A 27,179-nucleotide genomic window follows, 5' to 3' on the forward strand; every position below is an offset into this window, starting at 1 on the left:
ACATTTAGAATTACCGCTAATAGGAGAAATGAAGGCTCATCTTTTATTGACAGTGAAGACGCTGTGCATTGCCAGACTGTGTACTGCAGTTTGTGGGCTAGATTTAGGGACCTGTGTCCTTCATGGTGACCCTCAGCCACCTGCACTTTCTGAGGATGGAGACTTCGTCATTGGAGGGGCTTTTACCATTCATTACTATGTGAGAACAGAGAAGCACACCTAAACTAGGAGGTCACAACCATTAGAGTGCAGTGGCAGGTTAGAGATTAAATAATAATAATAAAAATAATAATAATAATAATAATAATTAATGAAATACAAACAGTGCTTCAAATTCAAATAAGCCTTAATTTATAGATAGCTGATATGTGTGTACTTCAACAGCATGGACTTCAGAGGGCTGCGCATTGCTCGTGCTTTGCAGTTCGCCATCCAAGAGATCAACAACAGCTCTGATCTTCTGCCGGGCATCTTTTTAGGGTACCACATATATGACTCCTGTGGCTCTGTGCCAATGGCAATCAAGGTAGCCTTACAGCTTGCTAACGGACTAGATCTTAAATATAACGACACTGACTCCTGTGCAAAATCTGCCGCAGTCCTCGCACTAGTTGGAGATTCTGCTTCCACGCCGGCTATAAGCACACTGTAAACCCAAATGCTCAAAATAATTAAATTGATTGAGTGGTATAAAATCAATTTTCTAAAACAGTTCTACTAACTCAAATTGTTTGAGTTTGTGTGACTTTTTTATAGGTTTTGAGCGAATTAAACTTATTATTTTTGATTAACTGGAACAACTTGCTCATTAAGTAAGTGCCACTTAGGAGGATAATTTAACTTTACTTGTTATGGCAATGTCAATTGTATTTATATAGCACTATTGAACGCAACCAAAGGTTGATCAATGTGCTGCACAATACAAATCATAAATAGAAAGATATAAAATGAGACTTTTTTTGTAGTTTTAACATGCTGTCTGCGTATGACATCAGTTACCTTTGTGTGTGTGTGTGTGTGTGTGTGTTGACATTTTTTAAATTAAATTCTATACATATAAATAAGCTAAAATAAAAACTTCATCTTCCTAATGAAACTTGGGTATTAATGAATTCAGCTTTAAAAATCCTTTTGTAAGAAAAATATTAGGGTAAAATTTTAAATACACAAGACAGAAAAGCTGGTTTAATGTGAGTCTAAAGTATAATATACTATCATATATTATATATCGATTATATATACAGTATCATAAATAGACTTTATTACAGACAGTAAAATGTTTAATATTGTTTAAAATAAGCTGATATTTCTGTGACATTTTATTGGCTTACGAGGCTCACATGCTCCAAAATGAGACTTTTGCGACATAGGCCAATTTCACAAGAACCGGAAGCCCGTCGCCGCCGTGTAATTTTACTTCCACTTCAGTGACAACGAACGCTTTATGTGCTGAGAAAACATGGAAAGATTTTTTACAACATCTCTCTCCACTCTGCTGCAAATAAAGTTCGAGGACATTAATCGAATTGTTGCAGAAAACTCTTCAACCACGGGGTCGAGACTGAAGAAGGGTTATAAATTCTTTGTTGAAGAATTTATTCATGGATATCAGGGTAAGTTTTAAGTTTTGAAAGCATATCGGTAACGTTAGCAAGCGTTAATAAAGTTACAGTCGTTTCTAAATAAGTTATATGATATATTTTGATTACAGATATGTTGACTTTTTTCATTGTTTATGCATGCTTAGTGTCAAATGTAGTCGACAGCAAGGTGGTAGTCAGAGCTAGATGCTACCGGTCAATGAGAAAAAACGAGGAACCCCACACACTGGAGGTTATATGTAATCTGCCAGTTGGCTTATGATTGCAGATTAGCTATCATTGTTCTGATAGCAAGTTCTATTATTTTTTACATAACTGCTGTTGCAGTTTTTAAGTGTTCTGATGTAATATACTTAGCGTCTGCGGTTGCGGGCTAATGAATTTTGCGGTGTTGACACTAGAACTACCGAGACGGTCATTTTGACCGCTTCTAATGTTTGCAATTTAATAATTTTGTTAAAATAAAACACACACATATTTATAATTCTCAGACTTTCATTAAATATGAGATCGGCCTGAATGACTGATATGGTAATTCAAGTAGTTATACAATTCTGGTAGTTCTAGTGTTAATACAACAGCATTTTTTCAGTGTTTAATATTGTTACTGACTTGTAGTTTTAAAGTACAGTTGTGTTCTTTTTTTACAGATGTTTTTGGAGACTCATGGAGAGCCTAGTGTCACTGCTTATGCATGTAGTTGTGCAGCTGGCAAAGGGTTATGTAACCATCTAACAGCTCTGTTGTATCAAACAGCCCACTATGTGCAGCTTCATCTAAAATCTGTCCCACCAACAGTGGCTTTCACAAGTGAACAACAGAAATGGCATCGTCCAAGGACACAGGTAAGTGTAATATTTAACATTTTTCAGCATTTGCAAATACTCCTGGTTGACACATTTTTTGTTTATATTAAGGGTGTCAGTCCAGAGGCAGTGAGTCAACTTATAGTTCAGAAACCATGTTCTCTAATGAAGACAGGAGTAAAGTCTACGCTGTACAGGGCTCACAGAGGTAATAATTAACTTTGTGTATACAAAATGTATCCATACTTTTGAAAAACAAAAACGCATACATAAATATCAATATACAAATATCCTATATATACATACAGAAGACATACGCACACATAGAAATGTACATACATTATTTACAGAAAGAACAAAGAGAGGCAGACAGTGTATTTCTACATAAAGTTACATACACACTGACAGACTCTATTTAGTAATTTGTTGTTTCATATGTTATAGGTTAACACTAACAAGCATTTTTTTTAGGTCCACTTCCAGATACACACGTCTTGGCTTCTGGAGCAAAACTGAACCAGATTGACCCAAAACCTTTGCTGGCTCATATACTTGGAGGCATGTCAGAAATGGAGCTGGTCAACTCGCATTTTGATCCTTTACCTCGGGGCAGTCCTCTTTCCTACCACTATCCACTCACAGCTGCTGATCAACCTACAGTTGATTTCCCCAACCTGCCCGTGTGGCAGTCAGTTTTGTACAAACCTAAATTTTGTTCCCACTCACCACCAATCCTTTCATTTGCAGTCTATAAAAGTATCGCACATCTTATCCGGTCAGATTGAGCACAATACAAGACTACAGTCAAATTGTGCTGCCTGGGCACATGCGCATCAACCAAGAGTCACAGCAAGCAGGTTTAGGGAAGTCTGCCATGTGGTTGGGGAATCTGCTAGCCAGTCATTGGCAGCACGTATATTAAAAGGCACAAGCAGACAAGTGCTATGAAACGTGGACTTGAGCTTGAACCAGAAATTTTGAAACAATATTCTGAAACAAAGAGGGTTACCGTTTTGCCTTGTGGCTTTGTTATTCACCCACACACCACATCTGGGAGCCAGTCCAGATGGGAGAGTATTATGACCCATCTGAAATCTTCCCATTTGGTCTAGTGGAAGTGAAAGCTACATCTGCTGAAAGTATAGGCCAGGCTTCATTCATTAAAATGCAAAAGGGCCAAGCCAAACTCAAAGAAACACACAAATACTATTGGCAGGTTCAAGGCCAGCTTGCTGTAACTGGTCTGCAGTGGTGTGACTTCGTGACTGACACACAGTCAGACATAACCATCCAGAGGATCTGGCGAGATGATGTCTTTATATCATCAATGAAGGAGAAGTTGGACATTTATTATTATTATGTATATATGGACAAATATCTATCTATGGTTTAAACATTGCTGCAGTAAAGGGTTAATTCACAAAATTTTTGTTATTAATTACTCACCTTGATACTCGCGCTTGTGAGCTAACCCTTTAATATATATATATATATATATATATATATATATATATATATATATATATATATATATATATATATATATAGTTACAATTTTACAATTCTGTATTAATTTTGAAATCTAACAATGAAATGTGTAAAATAACAACTGGACAACAGAACAACTGTATGACATGTTTATTTTGACCAATAACAATAATTAAATTAAAAACCTTGTTTATTTAAACTGTCCTTGTTATTTTCAGGAGACTCTGCTCATTTTTGTTTGATAAAAGTAACAAATCTGCCTCTGAGCACAGAGGAGAAATACATTGTAATATTTTCTTTAAAAGTTATGAGGAAGTCATAAAATAACAATAACTTGTAACTATTATAATAATAACAAACTGAACAATGTAACAATTCAGCACAGAATCCTTCAATAGCATCTAAACAACCACAGAGTTAATTTTATGTGGTTGTCATGGGGTCTGTGCTTTGTATATGGATTACTCAGGTGGGTTTGATTTCTACTATTTTACAATTTTCAGGATAGTTAAACTGAAATTAAAAGGAAAATTAACTGGCTAGCCAGATAATCTGGCTTCAAGGTACAGGCCACAGAAGTTGTTGCAGAAATGTGGCTCATTTAATGCTCAAGAAACATTGGTCCCTGGTAATTTACCATGAAGCAGCAGTTATGCCAGATCTGGTCAATTGTTCCTGACAAGCTCAGTGGTACAGCAGAATCGAAGGTGTGGTTCTCTTTCACTCGACGTATTACTCTTTCCACCAAAATTCTGAGCCGTGCAATGGTTTGTGTTTTTTGACAGTCTGTCTTGCTGAACTGCCGGTCAAGCTTGAACGGTGGAATTATTAGTGTAGCCCCAACATTAGTGATCATGTCCTCAATTGTGAAGCCTTTGTCAGCCATCACCTCATCTCCAGGTTCAAGAAGACTCAAGATGCCAGACCTCCTTGTAATCTCTTTTTCAGAGATTGAGCTAGTGTACAGACGGGAGATGAATGTTACTGCACCACATGGAGTCACCCCCAAGAGTCCTTTAAATGTTGTGGTGCTCTTGTAGTTTGAGAATATCTCTGAGTGGAGTGTCAGAGATGTGGGACTCTCACAGAAAATTTCTGTACAGTCCAGGATTACTCTGACATTTGGACTGAATGAACCATATTTCTCAGGCATGGAGGAGCTTATTTGTTCCATTGACATCCAAATGGGAACAGAGTCTAAAACAAAATGAAGATAATTTGCCCAGGTGATGACTGTCCTGCTTACTGTGGCCATGCTTACACCAAAGATGTCAGCAATTATTCTCTCCCTAAGGCCAGCAGCTACGCGGCAGCAGTACATGAAGAGTTCATCTATGAGTCTGTTTGTCCATCTGCCACAAACCTTATGTACTGGACAAAAGCACAAAGGATGGGTTGGGAAGCTTCCCCAACACCAAGTCCTGAAGTCCTGAATTTAGAATTTAGAGTTACAAACAACTTAGTTCTTCTATAAAGCAGCTTTAAAAATACAACGTTCATTAAGCTGAAATCAAATCAGTGCTGATTTATAATTAAGAACTGTATAGTTGATGAATTATATGGTTAATGAATTAAATTTAATTTTATGGCAGCTTGATATAAATATGGTATATATATATATATATATATATATATATATATATATATATATATATATATATATATATATACCATGTTATGTGGCGTGCCCTAACTGTGAGAAACAAAACATTACATGCAAATCATAACTACTACCTTCGCGGCTCCTGATTAAGGAGCAAAATTGTCGCCTTGTGCAACAAACAGCATTGTTTTATAACTACTGCCTGTTATTCACTGAATTTACACGTTCTGTTTACTGCACGCACGCACGTCTTCTCTAAGGTTAACAGTGCAACAGCTCACATGTGACTTTGCGGCTGTGATTGCGTCATTACATGAGGATTTTTTGTGAATTGTACTTCATGAATTGACCCCAACCCTAATCGAGATAATCGTGCAGCCCTAGTGTGTGTATTTTTGCATCTACACTTAAATACAAATACTTACCAGGAGGGGGGTGTGCAGCGTAGTCATGGTCCTTGACGATAACTTCCGAATCCTTGTTACTCTGCAGATCCACAGCCTTCGGGGCACGCACATCTACTCCAAGACGAGCAATTGACCTCTCAAAAGCAGACTGCTTTTGTGGCGGTACATGAAAGTTTTCCACTGAAAGCAACTTGGAATAACTCCAGCTTTCAGACGACAACTACCCTGCATGAAGTCAGCAGCAGTGAAGTGTTGACAGCAGACTAATGTACTTGCTCTTCGAATAGCAAACGTTGGCCCTTCAGCTCGTCTAATAGCATGTACCCACTACCCAACTCGTGAAAACTCAAATACGGTTGTTTTTGTTTTGAATTGCTGCACTTTGGTACACAACAGAACACCTTACTCCTCGACTGTGCTGCCATTGTTTTTACTGGAAGTAAGTTTACCCAGAGGCGGCCATAACCGGAAGTTACAAATGCGGAAGTGTGAAATTGGCCTATTGTGGGAACGCGCAATGCTTCAATGCTTTACTTTTGGCGCCACAAAAAAACTGCAGCGAGTGAGGAGGGGATTACAGCTTCAAGCTTTCGAATTGACCCCAACCCTAATCGAGATAATCGTGCAGCCCTAGTGTGTATATTTTTGCATCTACACTTAAATACAAATACTTACCAGGAGGGGGGTGTGCAGCGTAGTCATGGTCATATCAGCACCTTTGTTGTCACGGTAAGTGTTACATGCATTATAAACATGGTCTTGTTTAGTGAACAGTTTAATCTAAACAAAACTTTAAATAGCGATCACCAGTTACGTATATTTATATTTAAAAGTAATGGATGTCTCGTGACTCGCGAGGAATAACCGATGAAATGGGCACATTAGCTAACTTCCATATAATTTTTGAACGAATCGTAGTCCATATTTCCGCTTGCACGACTTTAGGCGCTTAGATTGTAACTGCCACGCTTGACACGCGATTTAAAAATAAACATCAAGTGTTGCCAGATTTAACTGACCGATTACAGCACAAAAACTATCCAAAACCAGCTGAAATTCAACCGCCCAGAAATCTGGAGTCTATGATAAGCGGTTCTAAAGTTGAGGACCGGGGGGTTGTATCTGGGGCTGGGGGAACGTTGTTGCAAAACCGGCCAAATTTTCGTTACCCGCCTATGTCATTTTTTACCCGCACAGTCATATTAAAACCGTCTAACTAATTGTGCGGGAAACCGCCCAAACTGGCAACACTGAATCCGTCAGGTTTTTAGCTATGTCTTATTTCAGAGAGGCTGCGTCCTCCGAAGTATGTAAGTATGACTTCAAAGGTGAGTGCCTCTTTAGTAAGACATGTCATAGTCTTTTTTTTAACGTGTGTTTAGATATCCAAGTCAAATAAACCTAATTCATACATTTAATCCAGAGTTTTCTTTTAAAAACGTCCTGCCGTTATCAGCGAGCAATGAATCTTGGGATGTACGAGGCCGCGGAGGATCCACCGGTTGTATCCTTTGTTACCTGGGAAACGAAGGACGCATTTTTAAGGCTGCGTTTGAATTTTTTAAAAATAAAACAGCCTTCGGCGCGCCGCGATCACGCATCGCACTTCAAATGCATTCTTCGGAGGATGCAGCCTCTGCAATGAGACACAGCTTTTGTCTGGTGTGTTATAAACTATATAACTTGGAAAACATGCTTTCCCTACTGTGTTGGTGTGCCATTGATACAAACTGGGGAGTTGGAGAGCACGTGCCATTGTAGAAATGCATCTAAAAAGTTTAATATATTTAAGTCTAGTATGGCAAAATGATACAGAACTGTTACGCTTTCAAGTTTTGACTGATGAAATCTGTTTAGACATAAAACAGTGCTGTGGTCCACAACAATCACATTCTGGCTTTAACAGCCGCAACTGTCTATTATATAGTCGCCCCCTTTTTGTTTGGGGTTGAATGGGAATGAATTTAAAACTGCTAAAGGCTTTACATGTTTCATTACTGGATAAATATACACTTTCTAACATCTCGTTTTTCTTTTAGGTTGTTCATAGAACTCTGGCCTGCATTTAAGATGGAATCTGAGGTAATGGGGTAACATTTTTTTTCTGTTATTGCTTTCTTGATAACATATACCACATTCAGGGGCTATTTTCTGTGAGGGGGTAGTAGATTAACCAGGTTCACATAATGAAAATGGCTGTGTCTGTCTGCCATTGTTTTAAGATGTAGGTGTATGCAGAGTTCCCACGGATTACAAACCAGAACCTAGCCTGATGACCCCATTCCAATAGAAGGCAGCCAGAACTAGAAAGACATGATGAACAGGTAAAAATATTGTTGAACATTTTTTAGGCTAAAACTTAATTAAAAGATTGAAAATTTGAAAATGTTTGAAAAATTTGATGATTCAAATGAATCTTGAACACTTTTTTTGGTATTTGTCTGGTTTTGTATATCCGATTATATTGTTTGACATTTACGGTTCAATTATATACAGTTTTGTTTTTATCGTTATAGGAGTTCCATGACGTGCACATCTATTGTGTCACTGTTGTTCATCCCCTTCCTGTGTATCTACGTGAGGAAATCACTGATCTTTTAAGGACCTGCATGGTGAGAATTAAAAAAAAAACATCACATTACCACACTAAACAGTTCTTATACATACATATATTCATTCATTCATTCATTTTTTTTTATTTTTGGCTTAGTCCCTTTATTAATCTGGGGTCGCCACAGCAGAATGAACTGCCAACTTATCCAGCATATGTTTTACACAGCGGGTATCCTTCCAGTTACAACCCATCTCTGAGAAACACACATACACTACGGCCAATTTAGCTTACCCAATTCACCTGTACCACATGTCATTGGACTGTGGGGGAAACCGGAGCACCCGCAGGAAACCCACACGAATGCGAGTAGAACATGTCAAACTCAACACAGAAATGCCAACTGACCCAGCTGAGGCTCGAACCAGCGACCCTCTTGCTGTGAGGCGACAGCACTACCTACTGTGTCATCGCTATACATACATGCTTACTCTAATTCAATTTTTCCAACCAAATAGTTTGTGCGATTTGTTTTCTTTGACCTCACTGTAAAATAATCTTAGTACTAGATAACTTTAAGCAAAATTAAGCATTTTTTTAAAGATTTTTTTATTTTTGAGCATAGTATCAATTTCTTGCAGCATTTGTTTACTGTTTGCTGTTTGCTTGGCTGACTTGACCAATCTTCTGTTTTTGCTTTAACATCTATTTTATCTTACAGGACACTGATGAGCTAATGATCTGATGAGCCAGAGGTTTCAGATGTTGCAGTGGCCCTCCCCACAGTCGTCGAAGATAATGACACAAGTCCAGTTCACTTTCAACATGTGAAAAACTGTTGTCATCAAGAGTGAGATTGTGGGCAGCCTCTCCAGATTAGCTGATGCCTTCCTGGTAATGTTTGGACTGATCTATGCACTACACCATAACTATCCCAGGGGACTGACCAACACTTCTGAATTCATTCAAAAGATTTTACTTTGTCTTGACGAAGGTAAACTGTCACCCAAGTTACAGAGTCTTAAAAATGATTTGATGCGAATGTAGAAATTTATTGGAAAAATGACTAAGGCCTGGCAGTTCCTCAGTAGTTCAATGTAATTTGTTTTTGTGAAAATACTGGTTAAAAGGTTTCTGCATTTTGTTCCCCACAATGTGCATTTATTAATGTTATTTGTCATTAATACAGCTCTTGTCCTTAAGAGTTATTAAGTACAGCTGGGTAGTACTTGATAACCATATAGGTCATTTAGTTTTAAATGGTTCATGTTTTTGTAAAAGTTCATGCAGGTTCGTGAATTTGTAATGTCAGAGGTGTGGTCTTAAATCTGCTTTTCAGGTTTTATCCTTTTAAATTAACACTGCAGTGTCAAATTTAGTTTTGAGGCTTTGATTTTTGAGTATTGTGTTTTAAATGTTTTGAGTTACTTGTACTTAAAGCAAAAAGAGAAAGATACTAATAAATATTGAGTTGATTCAACTTGAAAGTGGTTCTTTGTGTACTTATTTTTTTGAGTAATGTTAACTTAATGCCATGAAAATAGGTAAGCAAATTTTTAAGTTACTGTAACTTAAAATAATTAAGTTGATTTCATAACAAGTTTTAATTGAACTGTAATGAAAAGGTCTAAGTAGCATGTAATCAAAATATTTAGTATGAGCTTAAAAATTGAGGCAACGAGTTACATCAAATTTTTGAGTTCTGCTTATTTGGGTTTACAGTGATTTCAAGAATATTCGGTCCTTTTAGAATTCCACAGGTGCTTGCTGAGTTTATAAAAAGTATATAACGAAACAAAAAAGAACCCTAACAACTGATAATAATTACATATGACCTGTCATGTTTTTACTAGGTGAGTCATTACGCAACATGCGCATGTCTCAGTGACAAGCGACAGCACCCTACTTTCTTCAGGACCATCCCCAGCGATCACCACCAAGCCGCCGCACTGGCGCGGATGGTCAAGTGCTTCGGGTGGACGTGGATCGGGGCTGTGCGCAGTGATTCAGATTACGGGAACAATGGCATGGCATCATTCCTGAAAGCTGCTGAGAAAGAGGGAATTTGTGTGGAATATTCTGAGGCCTACTACAGGACCTACCCGCTCAGTAAACTTAAAAGGGTTGCGGATGTCATTCGCAGATCAACGGCTCGTGTTATTGTTGCTTTTGTGGCCGCAGGTGATATGAGATTTCTCCTAGAAGAGCTGAACAAACAGCCTCTTCCTCCAGTGCAGTGGATTGGCAGTGAAGGGTGGGTTACAGACCCACAGATGCTGGGGTTTAATTTATGTATAGGAACGATGGGCCGTTGCGGTACCGCGATCTGTTATCCCAGGCTTTCGTACATTTCTACTTGACCTGTCCCCATACAAGGTGTTGAAATTTCCCCTGCTGACAGAATTCTGGGAAAGCTCATTTAGTTGTAGTCTAAAACAGCAGACAGGTCTTTCTACTGACATGCCCGCATGTGATGGCACAGAGGACATTGGCACGTTAAAGAACCCGTACACAGACACGTCCCAGTTGCGCGTCTCTAACATGGTGTACAAAGCCACATATGCTATAGCTCATGCACTCCATGGTTAACATAAACCAAAACATCAAAGTTAACCCCCGACAGGTAAGCTATTAAAAGAATAATCAAACCCAAATACAACACACAAACATATGCGTTTGTGTGAGGGTATTCTTCCATTTCTTCGGGATAGGGGCTGTTTTAAATATGCTGGAATAAATCCAGTTTTATTTATTTATGTGTTTTAATTCTAATGTCAATATTATTAGTCCTATTATTGTTTTTTTTTTTTCCCTTTTGGCTACAGAACAAACCACTGTTATCCAATAGCTTGTCCAATTAACCGAATTTGCATAGTTAAGTTAACATTCTTTTTACATCACACTTTAAAGGGATAGTTCGCCTAAAACGGACATTTCTGTCATCATTTACTCACCCCTTACGTGTTCAAGTTTCTTCACTTTAAGCTGTTTGAGTTTCTTCACTTTAAGCTGATTACTAGTATCTTGCAAAATAAGTAAACTATTACTGTCATCATTTCAAAGACAAAATAAATTTGTTATTAGAAATTGGATGTTAAATCTATTATGTTTAAAATGTGTTTTAATAACAATAATTCAGAGAGGATATATTTGTAAAATAAGTAAATCTTCACACGTGGACTAGTCATTTTACCTTCAACTATATACAGCATATGTGTAATTTAATATTAGAATAGGCTACCATATTTATTTGTGTGTGAAGGTCTACCTATAATACATATTTAACCATTATGTTCTTCATGCAGGTTTTTGATCAACTCAAGCAAGTGAATTTTTCTAAAAATAATTATTCGGTTTCGTTTGATGCTAATGGAGACCCTGTGGCCGTGTATGAACTTGTGAACTGGCAGTTTCAGGGAGATGGTTCAATTGATTTTGTGACAGTGGGTAAATATGATGCGTCCCAGCCTGTAGGCCAAGAATTCAGCCTGAACAGTGCTATCATTTGGTATGATGGCAGTGAAAAGGTATTTCATGTGTTGTTAGTGTATTTTATTCATTTACGGATGTTATTCTGTAACCTGGAAAATTAATACTGATGTTATCATTATTTTAATGATGAGAGGAACAATACAATCATCAATAAATTGATTCAGACTCTGATATTATGTGCATCTGTCACCTGCTGCAGGTGCCTGTTTCTGTGTGCAGTGAAAGCTGTCCTCCAGGTACTCGGAAGGCTGTAAAAAAAGGAAGACCTGTTTGCTGTTACGACTGCATTCCATGTGCAGAAGGAGAAATCAGCAATGAGACAGGTAGGCTGCTTGTCTGAACATTTTCTTGAGTAACATCTTTATATTTGTATGTTTATTAATGTTTGAATACATTTACCAATGATTTGCTAAACACCTTATTTTTATGTTTCTAACCATACTCTGTAAACACACGCCATCTGCTAGTCATTAGAGTATTTGTAGACTCAGGGGGTGGATTTAATGAATTCCAGCCATGGGGCCCAAAATTTCTAAACAATGTAATTATTTTATTTAAAATTAATATTTTGCTGTTTCATTCGATTTCCTTTTATACATTTTATCTTCATGCTAAATAATATGTAAAGCACTTTGTGAAACATTTGAAACAGTTTGTTTGCTTAAGATGAATTCACAACTAAAAATAATAAACAAAATATTTAGTTTTTTAAAACTAAATCTTTACTGATTTGACTGCTGGACTGGTCCATGATTGAAGGTGGGGGACACATTTGTGCAGATGTAATAATTACGTTCAAATTAAAAATGTTTAGATCCTAACTGTACAAAATATGATATAAAACAATGTTATATATAAATAATTTATAGGTATCATTTATATTTCTAGATATTTATTTGGGGGCCCTCAGATTTCCTAGGGCCCTAAGTGGCTGCTTACCTTGCTTATTGTTTAAATCTGCCCCTGTGTAGACAGCTTAAACTCTTCATTTTAATATAAGTAACTTTGCAAGATTCTATTATACATAATGCAAAACTGACAGTTAATAGTAACGTTGACACACAGTTATCCAGTTTGGTTGTTGTTTGCAGTCCATTTCAGCAGTTTATTCATTCATTTATTCATTTTCTTTTCGGGTTAGTCCCTTTATTAATCTTGGGTCACCACAGTGGGATGAACCACCAAATTATCCAGCATGTTTTACAGAGCGGATGCCCTTCCAGCTGCAACCCATCACTGCGAAACATCCATACATACTCATTCGCACACATACACTACCACCAGTTTAGCTTACTCATTTCAGCACTTTATGGACATTTAAAAAAAAATTGCAAAAAATTTTAATCCATTTTTATAATAAAGATTTCTTTTCAAGAAATTCTTTATTATAATGAAGGCTTTTGCATGAATGTAATTTTCAAATATTTGTTTTATATAGAACAAATCATTATGGTATGGCAGTTTGATCATCTCTGTTTTGTTCTTGTGGTTCACGAATGGCTGTTATGCAGTGATATATTAATCTTCTAGATTCTTCCAGACTGTGACAAATGTCCACCTGAATACTGGCCCAGTACTGAGAAGGACAAGTGTCTTCCTAAACCAGTGGAGTTTCTGTCTTGGGATGAGATCCTTGCGATTATCCTTGCTGCTCTCTCTGTTTCTGGCACATTATTGGCTTTAAGTATGGCTTTAGTGTTTTATAAAAACAGGGCTTCTCCAATAGTGAGAGCCAACAACTCTGAGCTGAGCTGCCTGCTGCTCTTCTCACTGACTCTGTGTTTCCATTGTTCACCCACTTTCATTGGTCAGCCCACTGAGTGGTCCTGTATGTTGCGTCACACAGCATTTGGGATCACTTTTGTCCTTTGTATCTCCTGCGTTCTGGGGAAAACAATAGTGGTGTTAATGGCCTTCAAAGCTACACTTCCAGGAAGTAATGTCATGAAATGGTTTGGGCCTCCTCAACAGAGACTCAGTGTTTTTGGTTTCACTCTTGTACAGATTATTATATGTGTGCTTTGGTTAACAATATCCCCACCGTTTCCTTACAAGAATATGCAGCACTACAAAGACAAGATCATTCTAGAATGCAGTTTAGGGTCAGCTGTTGGTTTCTGGGTTGTACTAGGTTATATTGGCCTTTTAGCATCCCTTTGCTTTGTTTTAGCTTTTCTGGCTCGGAAGCTGCCTGATAACTTCAATGAGGCTAAATTCATCACCTTCAGTATGCTCATATTTAGTGCTGTTTGGATCACATTTGTCCCAGCTTATGTCAGTTCTCCAGGGAAATTTACTGTAGCTGTAGAGATTTTTGCCATTTTAGCTTCAAGCTTTAGTCTGATTCTTTGTATTTTTGCTCCGAAGTTTTTCATTATTTTATTTAGGCCAGAAGAAAACACCAAAAAACATTTAATGGGTAAAGTACAAACAAAATCTCTCTGATGTACACACAACCTCTTACATTATTTATCACACACTTCAAGATGTTATGGTGCCAGCTTAAATCATATACATTTTTAAAGTTTGTTCTAGAGCTGCACAATATATCATTTTAGCATTGAAATTGCAATTTGCACATTTGCAAAATTCACATTGCTGGATCTGCAACATCAAGTCTGGATTATATTTGACCAGGAGTCACAGAGGAAAACACGCAATTTAAGGAGAAAATTGCATTGTTTAACCATAAAATTACTAAAACATCAATCACTTGCATGTGTGAGCATTTTAAGCCAGTTTAAAGAATTTGTGACTTATTTGTGATATATATATATATATATATATATATATATATATATATATATATATATATATATATATATATATATATACACACACACACACACACATGTACACACACAGTGAAGACTAAACTGTTTTTTTTCTTTACATTTTATGATTCAATTTGTGCCTGAACACCTCAAGACTCATAGCAAACACTGTTTATTTCATGCTACTGTATTTATCGTTGTGACTGGTTCATTAAATTTTATGTAGATACACTGCCCTACAAAATCATCCTAATCAATCTAAACTAATGAAATATTTCTAAACTGAGCTACTCATCCTGGTGAAATGACAGTATACTCAATATCACAATATGAATCAAAGAAAAATAAAAGGTTAATTTTTTTTTACAATATTGTGCTGCCCGAGTTTGTCATTTTATAATTACACATTAACATTGTGCATTAATCAAAACTATGAAAATTATAAATGTACAATGAAAAACTATGAAAAATATATGTAATTTGTATATGTTGCCATTTATCAGATTTATATATGGGTTTTCTTATCATGTTTTCATGTTGTATACACTTTTTAAACAAAAAATACAGCTATTGTCAGTTTGCTGTGATGGCTGTGTATGCAGTTTTACAGCACATTAACATTAATTCAGCATAGAGAGTAATTTGAAATTTTTATCTTGTATTGTTTGCTACTGAATGACAGTTAAAAGTACTAGTTTAAAAAAATCTTAATGTTTTGTTTTGGTGATTGAAGCAAATGTTCTCATTACATATCACAATGATCTTGTGTTCTGAAACAATGTGGATTGAAAATTCATTCATTTAATTTTCGGCTTATTCCCTTTATTAATCTAGGGTCGCTACAGCGGAATGAACCGCCAACTTATCCAGCATATGTTTTACACAGTGGATGCCCTTCCAGCTGCAACCCATCTCTGGGAAACATCCATACACACTCATACACTATGGACAATGTAGCTTACCCAATTCACCTGTACCGCATGTCTTCGGACTGTGGGGGAAACCGGAGCACCCAGAGGAAACCCACACGAACGCAGGGAGAACATGCAAACTCCACACAGAAACACACATTTTTTATTGTCAATTTATGATTTAGCTATTTTGAAACTTTTTACACTTGAGACACATTCTCCTGCTGTATTTTACATTTGACTGGGGTGAAATATTAACCACTCCCTTGTTTTCCCAGCAAATACTTACAACATACACACAACAGTAGTGTGACTGGCAGCCTATAATAAAGATGACGCTCAACTCACATTTAGAATTACCGCCATAACAGGAGAAATGAATGCTCGTCTTTTATTTACAGTAAAGACGCTGTGCATTGCCAGACTGTGTACTGCAGTTTGTGGGCTAGACTTAGGGACCTGTATGCTTCAAGGTGACCCTCAGCCACCTGCACTTTCTGAGGATGGAGACTTTATCATTGGAGGGGCTTTTACCATTCATTACTATGTGAGGACAGAGAAGCACACCTATACTAGGAAGTCACAACCATTAGAGTGCAGTGGCAGGTTAGAGTTTAAATAATAATAATAATAATAATACTTAATGAAAGAAAAAAACTGGTTCTAAGCTCAAATAAGTCTTCATTTAACAGACAGCTGATATGTGTGTACTTCAACAGCATGGACTTCAGAGAGCTGCGCTTTGCTCGTGCTTTGCAGTTCGCCATTCAAGAGATCAACAACAGCTCTGATCTTCTGCCGGGCATCTTTTTAGGGTACCACATATATGACTCCTGTGGCTCTATTCCAATGGCAATCAAGGTAGCCTTACAGCTTGCTAACGGACTAGATCTTAAATATAACGACACTGACTCCTGTGCAAAATCTGCCGCAGTCCTCGCACTAGTTGGAGATTCTGCTTCCACGCCGGCTATAAGCATTTCAAGAATATTCGGTCCTTTTGGAATTCCACAGGTGCTTGCTGAGTTTATAACAAAAAAGTATATAACAAAACAAAAAAGAACCCTAACAACTGATAACAATTACATATGACCCGTCATGTCTTTACATATAGGTGAGTCATTACGCAACATGCGCGTGTCTCAGTGACAAGCGACAGCACCCTACTTTCTTCAGGACCATCCCCAGCGATCACCACCAAGCCGCCGCACTGGCGCGGATGGTCAAGCGCTTTGGGTGGACGTGGATCGGGGCTGTGCGCAGTGATTCAGACTACGGGAACAATGGCATGGCAGCATTCCTGAAAGCTGCTGAGAAAGAGGGAATTTGTGTGGAATATTCTGAGGCCTACTACAGGACCTACCCGCTCAGTAAACTTAAAAGGGTTGCGGATGTCATTCGCAGATCAACGGCTCGTGTTATTGTTGCTTTTGTGGCCGCAGGTGATATGAGATTTCTCCTAGAAGAGCTGAGCAAACAGCCTCTTCCTCTAGTGCAGTGGATTGGCAGTGAAGCGTGGGTTACAGACCCACAGATGCTGCGGTTTAATTTATGTATAGGAACGATGGGCGTTGCGGTACCGCGATCTGTTATCCCGGGCTTTCGTAAATTTCTACTTGACCTGTCCCCATACAAGGTATTGAAATTTCCCCTGCTGACAGAATTCTGGGAAAGCTCATTTAGTTGTAGTCTAAAACAGCAGACAGGTCTTTCTACTGACATGCCTGCATGTGATGGCACAGAGGACCTTGGCACGTTAAAGAACCCGTACACAGACACGTCCCAGTTGCGCGTCTCTAACATGGTGTACAAAGCCACGTATGCTATAGCTCATGCACTCCATGGCACTGTCTGCAACGAAACGCAGTGCAACAAAAACATCAAAGTTAACCCCCGACAGGTAAGCTATTAAAAGAATAATCAAACCCAAATACAACACACAAATATATGTGTGTGAGTTTATTTATTTTTCCTTTTCTTCTGGAGAGGGACTGTTTTAAATTGGCTGGAATAAATGCAGTTTTGTTTATTTATTTGTTTTAATTCCAAGGTCAATATTATTAGCCCTATTATTGTTTTTTCTCTTTTGGAAACAAAACAAACCACTGTTATCCACACTCGAAAAAATATATATTTTTTTACTTTTACAAACTACTTATTTAAAAAGAGCTTAAACAACACAATTATTGAGATTTCATTGTGACAGCTTAATTTTTTATGTTCAATCCACATAAATTTGTTGAGTGTTAAGTTAACTTAATCGGTTTTTTTTTGGGGACAACATGAATAAATTGTGTGGAAACCTGCATTTTTTATAGTGCAATAGCTTGTCTAATTAAACGAATTTGCATAGTTAAGTTAACATTCTTCTTTACATCACACTTTAAAGGGATAGTTCACCTAAAACTGGCATTTCTGTCATCATTTACTCACCTGTTTGAGTTGCTTCACTTTAAGTTGAGTATCATGCAAAATAAAACTAGTAAAATATTATGAACTTTTAGACAAAAGAAATTAGATGTTATATCTATTATGTTTAAAATGTTTTTTAAAGACAATAAATCAGAGATAATTTGGGACATATTTGTAAAATAAGTAAATATTCACAGGTGGACTAGTCTTTTTGCCTTCAACTATATACAGCATATGTGAAGTTTGTTCCTCGCCACCATTGCCACTAGCTTGCATGGTTCGGGATCTGTGGAGCTATGCATCAATGGATTTGCTCTTCAGTGTTTGAACCCTCAGTAGTGATTATTAAACCACACTGAACTGAGCTAAACTGAACTGATCGTAAACTTTGAAAAGTGAACTACACTGTTTCAATTTACTATGTTCTTTTATGTGAAGCTGTTTTGACACAATCTACATTGTAAAAGCGCTATACAAATAAAGGTGAATTGAATTGAATATGTGTAATATAATATTAGAATATGAGACCTTATTTCTTTGTTTGTGAAGGTCTACTTATAATACATATTTAACCACACCATTATGTTCATCATGCAGGTTTTTGATCAACTCAAGCAAGCACATTTTTCTAAAAATAATTATTCGGTTTCGTTTGATGCTAATGGAGACCCTGTGGCCGTGTATGAACTTGTAAACTGGCAGCTTCAGGAAGATGGTTCAATTGATTTTGTGACAGTGGGTAAATATGATGCGTCCCAGTCTGTAGGCCAAGAATTCAGCCTGAACAGTGCTATCATTTGGTATGATGGCAGTGAAAAGGTATTTCATGTGTTGTTCTAGTTTATTTTAATTGTTTTAATGATGAGAGGAACAATACAAACATAAATGAATAAATTGATTCAGACTCTGATGTTATGTGCATCTGTCACCTGCTGCAGGTGCCTGTTTCTGTGTGCAGTGAAAGCTGTCCTCCAGGTACTCGGAAGGCTGTAAAAAAAGGAAGACCTGTTTGCTGTTACGACTGCATTCCATGCGCAGAAGGAGAGATCAGCAATGAGACAGGTAGGCTGCTTGTCTGATCATTCTTGTGTCGTGAGTAACATCTTTATATTTGTACGTTTATTACTGCTTGAATACATTTACCAATGATTTGCTTAACACCTTATTTTTATGTTTCTAACCATACTCTGTAAACACACGCCATCTGATAGTCATTAGAGTATTTGTAGACTCGGGGGTGGATTTAGTGATTTTGGGGCCCTAAGCAATTCCAGCGATAAAAAGTTTTAAAAAGTTCTAAATATATATATATATATATATATATATATATATATATATATATATATATATATATATATATATTCTCATTTATTTTATTATTATTTTGCAGTTTTTTTTTGTTATATCATTCGATCTCCTTTTCTACATTCTAATGCAAAATAATAATATAATGTAAAGTACCTTGTGAAACCTTTGAAACAATTTGTTTTCTTAAGATGAATTCACAACTAAAAATAATAAATGATATATTTCGTTTTTTAAAACTAAATCTTTACTGATTTAACTGCTGGACTCGTCTATGATTAAAGGTGGGGGACACATTTGCACAGATTTAATAATTTTGTTAAAAAATAAAAAATTTGTACTCACTGTACAAAATATGATATAAAACAATGTTATATATATATATATAATTTATAGGTATCATTTATATTTCTAGGTATTTATTTTTGGGGCCCTCAGATTTCCTGGGGCCCTAAGCGGCCACTTACCTTGCTTATTGGTTAAATCCGCCCCAGTGTAGACTGCTTAAACACTTCATTTGAATATAAGTAACTTTGCAAGATTCTACTATCCATAATGCAAAGCTGACAGTCAACAGTCACGTCAACACACAGTTAAGACAGTCTTTTTGTTTCCAGTTGTTGTTTGGGGTACATTTCAGCAGTTTATAAATTTTTTTTAAAAAAATTTTAACCCACTTTTATAATTAAGATTTGTTTTCACGAAATTCTACAATATAATAAAGATCTTTGCATGAATTAAGATTTCAAATGTGTATTTTATATGAATCAAACTATTATGGTATGGCAGTTTGATCATCTCTGTTTTGTTCTTGTGGTTCACAAATGGCTGTTATGCAGTGATATATTAATCTTCTAGATTCTCCAGACTGTGACAAATGTCCACCTGAATACTGGCCCAGTACTGAGAAGGACAAGTGTCTTCCTAAACCAGTGGAGTTTCTGTCTTGGGATGAGATCCTTGGGATTATCCTTGCTGCTCTCTCTGTTTCTGGCACATTATTGGCTTTAAGTATGGCTTTAGTGTTTTATAAAAACAGGGCTTCTCCAATAGTGAGAGCCAACAACTCTGAGCTGAGCTTCCTGCTGCTCTTCTCACTGACTCTGTGTTTCCTCTGTTCACTCACTTTCATTGGTCAGCCCACTGAGTGGTCCTGTATGTTGCGTCACACAGCGTTTGGGATCACTTTTGTTCTCTGTATCTCCTGCGTTCTGGGGAAAACAATAGTGGTGTTAATGGCCTTCAAAGCTACACTTCCAGGAAGTAATGTCATGAAATGGTTTGGGCCTCCTCAACAGAGACTCAGTGTTTTTGGTTTCACTCTTGTACAGATTATTATATGTGTGCTTTGGTTAACAATATCTCCACCATTTCCTTACAAGAATATGCAGCACTACAAAGACAAGATCATTCTAGAATGCAGTTTAGGGTCAGCTGTTGGTTTCTGGGTTGTACTAGGTTATATTGGCCTTTTAGCATCCCTTTGCTTTGTTTTAGCTTTTCTGGCTCGGAAGCTGCCTGATAACTTCAATGAGGCTAAATTCATCACCTTCAGTATGCTCATATTCAGTGCTGTTTGGATCACCTTTATCCCAGCTTATGTCAGTTCTCCAGGGAAATTTACTGTAGCTGTAGAGATTTTTGCCATTTTAGCTTCAAGCTTTAGTCTGATTCTTTGTATTTTTGCTCCAAAGTTTTTCATTATTGTATTTAGGCCAGAAGAAAACACCAAAAAACATTTAATGGGTAAAGTACAAACAAAATCTCTCTGATGTACACAAAACCCCTTGCATAATCTATCACACACTTCAAGATGTTATGGTGCCAGCTTAAATAATATGCATTTTTTAAGTTTGTTCTAGAGCTGCACAATATATCATTTTAGCATTAAAATTGCAATTTGCACATTTGCAAAATGCACATTGCCGGATCTGCAACATCAAGTCTGGATTATATTTGACCAGGAGTCACAGAGGAAAACACGTAATTTCAGGAGAAAATTGCAATGTTTAACTATAAATTTACCAAAACAATAATCACTTGCATGTGTGAGCATTATCAACACAATGTCACGGCAGTTCGTAACGTTTTGATTTAGTGGTTAATTTGTACGAATTCGTATGACCTAATTTGTACAATTTAGTACGATTTGCTCATCCCCCAATGACGGTTGGGTTAAGGGGTGGGGTTAGGTGCCACGCCTCCTTTTTAAAATCGTACAATTCCGTACAACTGAACTCGTACAAATTTGTACGAATTAGCCACTAAACTGACAAAACATAAAATAGTATCAGGCTGGCATTTTAAGCCAGTTTAAAGAATTTGTGACTTATATGACTTATATGTGATATATATACACACACGCACACACACACACATATACACACACACACACAGTGAAGACTAAACATTTTTTTTCCTCAAGACTCATAGCAAACACTGTTTATTTCATGCTACTGTATTTATCGTTGTGACTGGTTCATTAAATTTTATGTAGATACACTGCCCTACAAAATCATCCTAATCAATCTAAACTAATGAAATATTTCTAAACTGAGCTACTCATCCTGGTGAAATGACAGTATACTCGATATCACAATATGAATCACAGAAAAATAAAAGGTTAATTTTTTTTTACAATATTGTGCTGCCCGAGTTTGTCATTTTATAATTACACATTAACATTGTGCATTAATCAAAACTATGAAAATTATAAATGTACAATGAAAAACTATGAAAAATATATGTAATTTGTATATATTGCCATTTATTAGATTTATATATGGGTTTTCTGATCATGTTTTCATGTTGTATACATTTTTTAAACAAAAAAATAAAGCTATTTTCAGTTTGCTGTGATGGCTGTGTATGCAGTTTTACAGCACATTAACATTAATTCAGCATAGAGAGTAATTTGAAATTTTTATCTTGTATTGTTTGCTACTGAATGACAGTTAAAAGTACTAGTTTAAAAAAAATCTTAATGTTTTGTTTTGGTGATTGAAGCAAATGTTCTCATTACATCTCACAATGATCTTGTGTTCTGAAACAATGTGGATTAAAAATTCATTCATTTAATTTTCGGTTTATTCCCTTTATTAATCTGGGGTTGCCACAGCAGAATGAACTGCAAACTTATCCAGCATATGTTTTACGCAGTGGATGCCCTTCCAGCTGCTATTCATCTCTGAGAAACATCCATACACACTCATTCACGGACAATTTAGCTTACCCAATTCACCTGTACCGCATGTTTTTGGACTGTGGGGAAAACCGGAGCACCCATAGGAAACCCACACGAATGCAGGGAGAACATGCAAACTCCACACAGAAACGCCAACTGGCCCAGCTGAGGCTCGAACCAGCGACCTTCTTGCTGTGAGTCGACAGCACTTCCTACTGAGTTACCTTGGATGAAAACGTGTGCAAATAAAAGAAAATCATGACATCAGATTTGGCAGAATGACAAGTGGTGTTACAAGTTTCATCAGTTTAAAGTTTGGTACTAAGCAGCGGCGGATCTGGGAATTTTTAAAGGCAGGGGCCAAGGTTTTTTTGACCTATTAAAAATACAGTATATATTAATATATATAGGTCTATTATAACTTTTCAGGGCCTAATTTTATGTGCAAATGTCAGAGATATCAGAAATTCATAATTTTACCTGCAGCGTTTATGTGGGAAAAAAAATAATTGCGTCAATAAATATGGGAGACAAGGGAGAGTGTTGCAATATGGGGTAAGTTGACATTGCCCATTTTAGCAGTCACAAACAACATATTCATCCATATCATACACTCCAAGATCCCTTTTAAGCTTAGAGGAGAAGCATGTGTCTTTGAGTAAGATTGTGAGTTTAAATATATATATATATATATATATATATATATATATATATATATATATATATATATATATATATATATATATATATATATATATACACACACACACAGTTGAATTATTAAACCCCCTTTGATTTTTGATTTTTTCGTTTTTAAAAATTTCTTGATGTTGAACAGAGCAAGGAAATTTTCACAGTATGTCCGATAATATTTTTACTTCTGGAGAAGGTCTCACTTGTTTTATTTTTGGCAAGAATCAAAGAAGTTTTTAATAAAAAAAAAAGCATTTTAAGGACAAAATTATTAGCCCCTTTAAGCTATATCACAATAACAAATATATACCATCATAAATTGTTAAAATAACTCTGAAGAAGGCTTAAAGACTGAGAAGAATCTGACGTTATCTTTCACTACTGACCTACTGTATTGTTGTTAAATAGCAAAAACATTTTACAAGTAACTTTTATTCTAAATATTGGACCTTATTAAGAAAAAAAAGACTGATAAAAAGGTGTGAAGCACCAAAAGTTAATTTTGAAGCATTCATTCATTAATTTTCTTTTCGGCTTAGTCCCTTTATTAATCAGGGGTCGCCACAGCGGAATGAACAGCCAACTCATCCAGCATTTGTTTTACACAGCGGATGCCCTTACAGCCACAACCCATCTCTGTGAAACACCCATACACTCTCATTCACACACATACACTACGGACAATTTAGCCTACCCAATTATTAAAATAATACTTTAACCACCTATTCATAGATTTTAATGTACTTTTTACAAGAGAGGCTGGAAAAAGCAGGAGGCTACACTATTTTTATTATTACGTTTCAATTTTTTATTATTCAAGTGGCCAAATTCTGACTGCGTAAAGTTGAATGTGCTGGCAAGTTTGTTATTTTCCTAATAAATGACAATAGGCTATTTAGTTTTAATAGGCAGTTTTTAATTTAAAACTTCAACAGATTCCTTTTTTTTTCCTAATGATATATGATGTGATAAATTTGTATTTTAAAAATTATATATATCTAATATGTGTTTTTTTCATATTTCTTTATTCTAAATCTTTATTTAAAAAATTTGGTACATAAAAAGGTGTTGTTATGATTACCACCGGAAAAGCTAATCCAGAAAAAATAGTGCTGTCACTAAAATGCAGTATTTAAACCTCATAGTTAATTAGACAATGAGGCGAATAACTGCAAAAAGGTCCAGTTTTTGAGATAAAAGAATCACCCCTTTTACCAGGCTGGCTACGGTCCTGCATTCATTAAAGAAAAAAAAACTACTTGCATAATCTAAAGAAGCTGTTTCATCAGTTTTAGGCTAAGCATCTAACTTCAATCCCACATGCTAAAAGCTAAAAAGTAACTATGTTATGGCTGGTGCATTTTGGTACATTTCTCTTTTTTTTGGAGTGTGCCTACAGTAGGCAGTGAAAGCAAAAGACAGTCAATGGTACCCCTGCAGAAATCTGTCAGATGTTTAGATGAACAGACTCTTCATCCGAGGGCAGCCATTTACCTTTGCCAGCAATTGGCTTAAATTTTAAACTGACTGAAGACTTAAAGGTCACCTAGGTTACCCCTTTTTTCAGATTTAATATAAGTCTTTTGTGTCCCCAGAATGTGTCTGTAAAGTTTGAGAGAAACTTTGTTATAGCTGTCTGAAGTGTCTGTATTATAACCGGTAAAACTTGGTTGCTGTTTTTTTTGTACTGGGCCTTTAAGGCAAGGCAAGGCAAGTTTATTTATATAGCACATTTCATACACAGTGGCAATTCAAAGTGCTTTACATAAACAGGAATAAAAGAAACAAGTATAAGAGAAATAAAAACAAATAATAGAAATGGTAAAAATAAAAATAAAATAAAATAAAATAAAATAAAATAAAATAAAAATAAAATAAAATAAAATAAAATAAAATAAAATAAAATAAAATAAAAAATAAATAAAATAAAATAAAAAAATGAAATTTAAAGGGCACCTATGGTAAAAAATCTACTTTTCAAGCTGTTTGGACAGACATATGTGCATGTATGGTGTATAGATCATCATATTGGGGTAATAGAAGCACACCCAGTGCTTTTTTTTTTCAATTCAACAACATTAAAAACGGTGGACCAATTAGAGCGGTTTTCAAACCAACCGCAACTTTCTGTAGGAGTGCGGTCCCCCCGCCCACCAATATTGATTGACAGGCGCGTCATCATATCCTCAGTTTGTTGATTCACATCCGCCATTTTCAGCGTGAGTCGAAGCAATATCACTAAAGGAACACCCTAGCTCTATCTTTAGATGCAAGGCTCATTGGGCTCAACCCAAGATCAATATTCTCCACATTATCGCTCTAATCGGAATTATTGGTTGTATCTTTAGGTAGGTTTGCAAACATGTGTACTTCTCATTGAGTCTACCTTATACTTCAGCCGTTTGCATTTCTCGCGATCCCAGAAGCTCCCTGTGATCTTAACTAGCATGGGTTTTAGAATTCTAAACATAGGTTTGTATCAGGGTACACTCAAGTCGATGGCTGGGCGACGCGGACCGCTGCAGAAACCTATGTTTAGAATTAAAAAATGCATGACACGACGATTCGGGACACTTCTTGTTTCTGCCGCGCCACAGAGAGTGTCTGGTGTGCCGTGTCGCGGCTTCGAGCGGCGCATCCGGTGCCTCAGTCAAAGTTAATTCAGTGTGCGTGGTTATTAGTTTCTGTGTACAAGCTCAGCACTTGAAACTAGCACACAGTTGGCTGTAAAACTGTACAAAGACACATATGATTTTGTACTCTCTGCTTGGTCTGTGTCCGAGCCGTACATGTACGACTGAATGCGGATCCTCTCCTGCTCCTCTGTCTGCCTGTCTGTGTTGCAAACACAGAGCGGGTGAGCTCATGGCCCCGCCCCCTTGTTACGTTGGGCGGGAAGCCGAAACTAATCTACATGTGAAGCAACACACCCCTAAATCAGCGAACTGTGGACACACCCCTAACATGACACTTTTTAACACATTATAATAAAAAAATCTGAATTGTGTTTTAAACTGAACCTAAACTGGCACACTCAGAACCATAATATTAATATTAAATCATAAAAAAAGAGGTAAACTATGTGCCCTTTAAGGCAAGTCCTTCTACGTGCCTGTCAGCAACATGCCTCAGTCGCCGCCCTCGGCTGCCTCAGGAAGCAGATCTCACGTCACGTTTGTGAGAAATACTACAGTAAGAACTTTACCAATCAGTATTTGATGCAGTTTTTTTTTTTTTGCCACCATGAGTCACACACAAAGTCGTTACAAAGTTCACGCACACACACAGCGAGGACACGCACACACACACACATAGCGCAGACACACACCAATAGCGCAGACACCCACACACACACAGAGAGAGAGAGAGAGAGAGTTTGCATGCATATGTGACAGGATACAGGTTAATCCCCACTGCTGTATGAATATCTGTTATGTTAATGTACGAAATAAACCTGATTTAACGTCCACAAACTGGGATTGAAGCGTCTTTTTTATAATTGTTCTGACACGCGGCTGTGCTGATGAAGTAAAGCTAAGCTAAATCGCTGTAATTCATTACACACGTGCACTGTTTTAAAACATTTTAAACTTGTAAAACTCACTCTTGATCACATTTGATGATGATTGATGATCCTAGCGAACTGAACAGACCTTTTATTCCCGATTGCTTTGCGCACGTCTGGTCTTGTTGATATGATTATACACATGACTACCGGGACATGTTAATACGCACAGCTGTCAATCAATTCGATGGGCGAGGGGACCGCGCTCCTACGTAAAGTTGCGGTTGATCTGAAAACCGCTCCAATTGGTCCATCGTTTTTATGTTGTTAAATTAGAAAAAAAAAAAGGACTGGGTGTGTTTATATCACCCTAACATGACTGTCTATACACCATACCTGCACATATGTCTGTCCAAACAGCTTGAAAATTAGATTTTTCACTATAGG

The 27,179-nt window shown here is 36.7% G+C and overlaps 1 protein-coding gene and 1 pseudogene across 1 annotated transcript; both read left to right on the forward strand.

Moving 5' to 3' along the window:
• Positions 1 to 22: 22 nt before the first annotated feature.
• Positions 23 to 14,393, forward strand: LOC130245609 (extracellular calcium-sensing receptor-like; annotated as a pseudogene).
• Positions 14,394 to 16,009: 1,616 nt separating this feature from the next.
• Positions 16,010 to 21,122, forward strand: LOC130245584 (extracellular calcium-sensing receptor-like). The gene is made up of 6 exons (XM_056478327.1): positions 16,010 to 16,239; positions 16,353 to 16,647; positions 16,748 to 17,533; positions 18,643 to 18,864; positions 18,984 to 19,107; positions 20,209 to 21,122. Exons 1-6 carry the CDS (start codon positions 16,010 to 16,012, stop codon positions 21,120 to 21,122), a joined length of 2,571 nt encoding a protein of 856 aa, XP_056334302.1.
• Positions 21,123 to 27,179: the final 6,057 nt, after the last annotated feature.

This window comes from Danio aesculapii, chromosome 18 (assembly GCF_903798145.1).
Source record: "Danio aesculapii chromosome 18, fDanAes4.1, whole genome shotgun sequence".
In the NCBI taxonomy this organism is placed as follows: domain Eukaryota; kingdom Metazoa; phylum Chordata; class Actinopteri; order Cypriniformes; family Danionidae; genus Danio; species Danio aesculapii.

What these genes read in the sequence shown, in the direction of transcription:
- LOC130245584 (XM_056478327.1), top strand. Translation starts at nt 16,010, where the DNA reads ATGAATGCTCGTCTTTTATTTACAGTAAAGACGCTGTGCATTGCCAGA. An exon ending in TCAAAGTTAACCCCCGACAG is followed by an intron (nt 17,534 to 18,642) that starts GTAAGCTATTAA and finishes TTCATCATGCAG; the next exon opens with GTTTTTGATCAACTCAAGCA. An exon ending in GGTATGATGGCAGTGAAAAG is followed by an intron (nt 18,865 to 18,983) that starts GTATTTCATGTG and finishes CACCTGCTGCAG; the next exon opens with GTGCCTGTTTCTGTGTGCAG.